Source organism: Silene latifolia, chromosome 3 (assembly GCF_048544455.1).
Source record: "Silene latifolia isolate original U9 population chromosome 3, ASM4854445v1, whole genome shotgun sequence".
Classification (NCBI taxonomy): Eukaryota; Viridiplantae; Streptophyta; class Magnoliopsida; order Caryophyllales; family Caryophyllaceae; genus Silene; species Silene latifolia.
Window position 1 is genome coordinate 94,282,533 of NC_133528.1, and position 7,802 is coordinate 94,290,334.

The following is a 7,802-nucleotide window of genomic DNA, read 5'->3' on the forward strand; positions in this document are numbered from 1 at the left end:
TAATAAATTACATAATTTCCTATTATACATTTGTAACTAAAATAAAATAAATCTATTAAATTACAAAACGGTGATACGAGATCACAATAAATTACAACCGAATCGATATTCCCATACATATCGGGAAATACCAATTAAAACTAAGGCCATACTAAGTAAAATTACATAATTCAAAATTACATAAATTAAAATTATGACAATCATAAAGAAAAAATGGAAAAAATGCAGCATTATAATATGTATGAACATGCCCAATTTTATGCTAAATCGCCTTTAATTAGCCAATATCGTATATTACTCTGTTTTTACGGATTTGCGTGATTTCAACATTTTTATAATCACAAAAATACATAAACTCATATTTATGCATAAGTTAATTACCATAACCTCTTAGGACTCAAAATTTAGTCTTCACTAATAATTTGACCATAATTAACCCATATTTTATAAAATTGTTCATAAATGGACCAAAAATTACAAAAATAAGCTATAAACTTCAAATAAATCACAAAATTTCAAATAAATTCAAAATTTGAAATTTAAACTCATGAACATTCTGGAAAAATACCATGACACTCATAATGTTCAAAATCTTAGGTTAAAAAAAAAATTTCGAAATTTTCCCGGAAAAACAATGTTGCGGTTTATCGATTTCTTAATAAAATAATCATAAAAACATGGAAAACTTAAATTCATTAACTTTTCAATTTTAGATCTGAAAAAGATAATAAAAAAGCAACATTAGACGTTTTTCCTAAGTCATAGATTATGTTTTATTAATTTTTCACTAATAATGTCACTATTTATGCTATTTTTCTTCAAAAATCCATAAATCATGCAAAAAGACTTCTTTATAGCCAATTATTTTACACACATCTTGTAAAATTGCATGTGACACAATATTAATTTTCTATGACCAGATTCGAAATTTATCTCATATTAACCTATTTTTCACCTAAATCCGAATTTAATAATGAAAAATCCATTTTTCGAGCATAACAAGTCCAAAACTTATGAAAATTTACAGGTTATCTCAAAATAATATATGTGACAACATATCCAAAACTCAATGGAAAATTCGAAGTATAGCTAATTTTAGACCGAAAATGACATTTTTACTCATAAAATCATATTTAAATGCCATTATTGTATAATATGAACAATAAAAATCCGTAAAACTAACCAAAATATCCTAAAACATTTTAGGACCAGAAATATTAACATGCATGAATTAATTTCGTGATATATCATAATAACACAAATTTTACAAGTTTTATATGTTATTCTTATAACTCGGAAAAACTTTTAACCGATTTGCATGCAAACAACCTTGGCTCTGATACCAATTGAAGGAAAAGTAGATCTATATACTAACATACTCATATATGTTTTAATTTAATTTGTCATAAAATTAAATGGTGGAACTTATGCATGCAAACATTAAAACAATATAAAAAAGAAACCATCATCTTACATTGTGATTTTCGGATTTATGGGCACAAGTGAGTTCACCTACTCACTTGTTCTTGAGCTCTCCGAATGGAAGAACAAGGATTCAAGTATAGAATCCCTCCCAAAAGCATATACCCAAGGAAAACTCATAATAACCAATATTATTTAGATCTAGTAATAATATTAGTTTTACTATAAAATTGACACAAAATAAATTGTATTTTACTCTTGAAAATTTCGGTCAAGAGGTAGTGTTTTGTGTGTTTTATTTCTCTAGAAATCTCATAAGATGTAGAGAGCATATCAATTTTCTTACACTAGAAAAATTAGATAGGAGGAATGAATAATGATAATGTATGAGAAAAGCTCTTCTCTCTTTTCTTTGGAGTGGCCGAAAAATGCTTGGGTAGGTTGCCCAACACTTTTCATTTGTGCTCTTCACAAGAGACTAGGCATGCAAGCCTACTACCTAGTGTTATGATTGTGTTTTCATTTAAAAATAAACAACACAATATAAACTATGTACACACCCCTTATTTTCGGTTTTGGGCATAAAATGGAGAATCCATTTTATTTTTGTCATTTGTCAAATTTGTCACATGTAACATGTTACATGACATGTCACAATGTAATGTATTTTTAACATATTAAAAATCAACATACTCATAAAATATGTCATTTACAAAATCGACTAGTAATTCGTAATTACTTGTACCAAAAATGTTTCCAAATTATAAACTACAACATTCTGTATTTATAATAATTTATTCATTCCGTTTCAATTGTTTCTGTAAACAATAATTTCATCCAAGTAATAAAATAATTCGATTACTTAGACCGTGTCTTATTTAATCATATTTACAATAAGATACGTAAATTATACTCACAAAATCATCCGTCAATTTTAAGCAATTTAATTAACTCGTATCGGTATACGATCAATTAAATAATCAATTAAGAGTATTTCCCTATAGGTATGACCTAAGAGGATCAACTGATCACCACCGTCGCACGACAGTAATGTCAAACTCTAGTCAGCCAATCATTAACGATATGTGTGGACCAGTTGACTGTAAAATATTACATCCCACATGTATTCTTAAAATGAGATTTAATAATGATATTTAAATCATGTGATCGCACTATTGTTGAGGACACATTTCCCAACAATCAATATTTAGTTTATTTATAATTTATAATATTTCATTTAGTTATATTCTTATTATCGCGTTTATTAATTCATACAATAGTTTTATTTCCATCATGAGTGTGTAGTTTCATTGTCTAGGGAATAGGGAAGCCATGCATGATTAATATAGTTGTTATCTCCTTTAAAACATAAGACATCTGAGCCATCCCCATCTTTAACTCGTTATGACCATCTTCCCATGTTTTCAGAGTGCCATCACCATCTTTGTCGTTAACCATAATTAACAACTTCCCAAGACAGATCTATTAAGGAATAAATCTGAACCTTGCTCTGGTAACCAATTTGATGTAAAACATGATCGAATAAACGTAGCTATGTAACGTGAGTTTGTGTGATAAAAATTACAGCGGAAATTTGTTGTATTTATTGTGGAAATTCGTGAAAAACAGAACAAGAAATGGGATAGAATAGCTAAATCTTGTTCTAACCTCGCGAGGTTATAGCTCGATTTGCTATAACTCAACCTCGCAAGGAAGAGTCCTAAACTAATCTCGCAAGACTACTCTCAGTTGCTTACAAATTGTAAACTTTATTGAAATCTGATTGTAATCTGAAAAATAAGGCCGCAATCGGTCCTTATTTATAGTCCTACTCGACGTCTGAAATCTGACTCGAGATCTAATTCCTCAACTTGTCTTCCAAGCTATCTAACTCTTTCCTAAACTAACTAGGAAACTTATTATATAATTAACTGATAAAAATCAGATTTGTAGAAGCTAAATAAAACTAGGATTAGGAAATATAGAGTTTCCTAATTTTATTCGAAAACAGTAAAATAAACTAATAGCTAATCCAACACGATTTAGGAAATCGTGTCTCCTAACACGGCTGGAATTCCGTGCTCCTACACGGCTTAGGGAAGCTTGTTTCCAGCTCCTTCACCTTCATTGCTCTCTCATTTCAACATCGTCACATAAGTCGAACCCATTTTGGAACCTTCTATAATTTGAGTTACATTTCGACTAATGAGCACTTCATTTTCGCTATCTTCCAATGCTCCCGCATCAGAATGACATTTATCCGCATAGATTGCTCATAAGTGAGCTCTTTGTCAACTACAGCAGCTTCAAGGAGGTCTACTTCCAGTGCCCAATGTTTGTTCTTAGCCTCACTTGCTTCCAAGGCCTCCAATGCTTCCAAAGGGTCTTTGATGAGAGTAGATTTCGCATGGTCCTTTACACAACAATCTATAAGATCCATCTTTCAAAGTAAACTAAGAGAAAAATGTGAGAAATACCTTTAGGAAATGCTTTTCCTCAAGGCAAAGAAAGACACAACTAAGAGCAATTAATGATAGCAATTTAATTGAACATCGTCCCCGGCAACGGCGCCATTTTTTATTCGGTCCAAACTTTGTCGTCTAAGCTAACTAATCAAAATAATATTTATAATCTAAACAAACTACTCTTAGTAGAGTGGTAAGTAAAGGTCGGATCCCAAGCAACGGGTATTGGATTAAATTATCGATTGCAAGTATTTATGTCTTAGGGTGTCACAATTTAGGTTGGGTTGAGATGGTTATCTAAACTACTAAGCAAGTAGAACAAAGTAAGCAAAGTAAATGAGAATGTAAACAATTGATGAAAGGTACTAGGGTGTTATGGGTTCATAGGGGATTCATGGTGGTGATCATATAAACATGTTTACATAGTTGCAAGCAAATTATTGTTGTAGTGGAATTGAGTTAGTTTATGTCTTACAATTCCTAGGAAGATTTGGGTCTCGGAGCCGAGTCGGTCAAGACTGTACATCACCTACAAGTCGACTTAGTTTCTTCCTATTCAACTTTTATGCATGCTCCAACAAGACTCGAGTTAGTTTATATCTTACAAGTCTTGTTGAATGGATAAGAGATGTATGCATGCAAGGTTTTCTATCGAGCAATTTATCAAACATAACATGTGCATAAGTTGAAACTACAACAAGCAAGCAATCTTATAAAAGCATATTAGTTTAAGTATAGATCTACACCCATGTTTTTGTTCCCCTAATTCCCCATTAACCCTAGCTAGAAGACTAATCACTCATGATCATGGTAAACAATTTAATAAGGTTGTCAATCATACTAACTAGTCCAAACATGATGAGTGATTATGAAAGCAAACAATAACTAAACAAAGGGTAAATAAATTGTACCAAACTTATGATGAGCAAATAGAAGGAAAGAATAATAGAAGAAAGTTTTGATTGATGAATGAAGAGTTGTCAATTCTTCAATAAACCCCCAAATAATCTTCCAATTCCTCCACTAGATCTAAGAGTTCTTTAATAATAATTAAGGAAGGATTAAAAGGTAATTAAGCTAATTGATTTCTAATCTATTCTGATTACTTGATAAGCATCTCCTAATACAATGGAGTATTTATACTAAGTACAATTATTAGGGTAACTAAGGGCTTAAATGATGGTTAAGTCCCTAAGATGAAGATTAACATCTTGCAAGTCCCATGAGGAGTCCCATGACCTGCCCATGTTAGACGCTTATGATGCTTGAGGATTCGCCCGACGTGGGCTTGAGATGCCCGGATTTAGCCTCGGGTCACCCGACTTGAGGTCGGGACGCCCGGATTGTTGCACAGCTTGGCTTCTCTTCTTCTTGACTGCCTCAACATCCGTGGGGATTGTTGAGGAGTCGTGGGGATCTTCACTAATGCCCATTTTACTTGTTTTGTTAACTTAGGCCTTTAGTATAAGCATCCTCTTTATTGCTCGGTCGTATTAGAATGGTGAATAGGATTAGAATGGTGAATAGGATTAGAAGTATTGGAGCCAAAAAGTTGTCTTATGCAGGCAGGGTAGTCCTTATAAACTCTGTGCTTAATACATTATACTCCTACTGGGCAGGAATGTTCATTATTCCCAAAGGGGTAATCAGAAGAATTGAAGGCATTTGAAGGAAATATTTATGGGATGGTAGTTCTGATTACCATAGAGTTCCTTTAGTTGCTTGGGACAAGGTCACTTTACCTAAAGATGAAGGTGGCTTAGGCATAAAGAAAGCAGAACTATATAACATTACAGCTGTGGCTAAATTGGTTGATTGGGTTTATAACAAAGCTGATAAGCTCTAGATCAAATGGATAAGTCAGGTATATCTTAAACAGCAAGACTCGCACACCTACACTCCTGCAGCTGGTGTTGCTTGGTCCTGGAAAAGTATTTGCAAAGTAAAGGAAATGATGAAGACTGGATATCAGAATGGCCACTGGGCAGCTACCCTGAAGGGATATTCTATCAGAGAGGGATATGAGTGGCTTAGAAATAAACAGCCTAAGAAAGATTGGGTTCAACTGGTCTGGAATGATTGGAACTTACCAAAGCATGCTTTGATTTCATGGCTTGTGATGAACTATGGTCTTAACATCAAGGCCAAATTATTTCAGTTTGGCTGCTGTCCTGACAACAGATGTTGCATCTGTGATCAGGAACCTGAAACTTTGGAGCATTTGTTTTTTTATTGTTTATACAGCAGACAGGTGCTGAGTTTAATTGAGCAATGGTGTGGTTTCAAAATTGCAGTGAATGCTTATACTAGCAGTGGTAGGAGTGCAGGGGCAAGACTGAAGTTGCATACTCATTACCTTCTCTGGTCTGCCTGCTTCTATCATATATGGAATCAGAGGAACAACTCGAGGGTGAACATGATCCTTACTAGGCCTGAAATTTTGGTTATGCAGATCAGGGAGGATGCCATGAGAAGGATCAGGTCAAAAATTGGACGAACTGTAGTGAATGATGAAAGGACTTGGCTTCAGAAATGGGGCATTTGTTGGGGTTGGTGTCCTTAACAGTTAGTGCAAGGACTTATAAATCTCTAAAAGGATCAAAGGGCATACTTTTGGTATTATTATCAGTTGATCCACGTTTATCAATAACGGTTGGCTTGCTAGATAAGTTTGACGTTATTGTCATACTGATGGCGGTGATCAACTGGTCCCTAAAAGTCACACCTATAGGATACGTCTTGAGTGATGTGACGGTATGAAAATACAGTCATGTAGATGCCAAATCTGACTAACCAGTTAGTCTGAGTTATTTGATTAATAATTAGTCAAAATATGATGTTGAGATATTATATTTAATACGGATTAAATATCATGGGCTAAAGGCGAATTAACCAGTTAATTCGTAAAATTAAATATAAGCGTTTTATATTTAATTAAATGTATATTGAATATAATTATACAATACTGTTTTGTCGGACATGTATTAATAATCCAACTAACCCGTATTATTAGTTGATGCCTTAATTTCCGATAACCGATAACAGGTTATAATTAGACCGCGTCGTATACATCTTAGCGGATTTTATCGGACCACGAGTTTAATAAGGAGGAAGTGGACAAGCCCACTCCTCCCTATGATACCCACGGCCGAATGAGAGGGCATAAGAGGGAGAGTTTCTCCTCCCTTCTAACCTAATTCATTTGCTAATCAAAATTAGGGTTTTGGGAATTGTGCCTCTCAGAACTCGGATCTCACATCCAACACAACTCACAAAAACTATCCTCTCAATATTGCAAAGGCAATTAGAGGAATTGATCTAGCACAAGGGCATTACTCGGACTATCTTGGGTGCATCGTTTAGGAGGAGATTTGCTTTAATCTCTCATTGCCTTTTGCACTAGGACCGAAGGTTATTTCTAATCTTTATCGTTTCGTTTTGTTAATTTCGTTTATGACCATAGATTACATATGAATTTTGCGTTATAATCCTATAAAGAGAGGGTTTTATACGGATCTAACCCTTCAAGTGGTATCAGAGCGAGGCCACGCAAATTTTTATATGTGTTTTTCATCAAACGATTGTTGAAACGATGAATTTTGGGTAAAAAAAATGTCACGGCTGCCTGTTTTTTTGTCACGGCATTTTTTGAAAAAAAAAAATTGCTGCGTTTTTTGTGTTGGGATCCGTGTCTAGTTTACACGGTGATGATTGTTTTGTTTTAATTTTGATTGCATATTGTTTTGAAATCGATATTCATTTCAATATGTTAAAGATGCATCAAAATGATTGCATAAAATTTCGTGTGGCACAAATTTTTGTCTCGAAAATTTCTGAAAACCGTGTGGCCTCTTGTCTCGGCCTGATTTTTCTGTTTTTACATTGATTTGCGTGCTACACATTTTGTTTAGATCG

At 33.6% G+C, this 7,802-nt stretch overlaps 1 protein-coding gene across 1 annotated transcript; it reads left to right on the forward strand.

Moving 5' to 3' along the window:
• The first annotated feature begins 5,838 nt into the window (after positions 1 to 5,838).
• On the forward strand, positions 5,839 to 6,450 carry LOC141649349 (uncharacterized). The gene has a single exon (XM_074458042.1). The coding sequence runs from the start codon at positions 5,839 to 5,841 to the stop codon at positions 6,448 to 6,450; it is 612 nt and encodes a 203-aa protein (XP_074314143.1).
• The last annotated feature ends 1,352 nt before the right edge of the window (positions 6,451 to 7,802 follow it).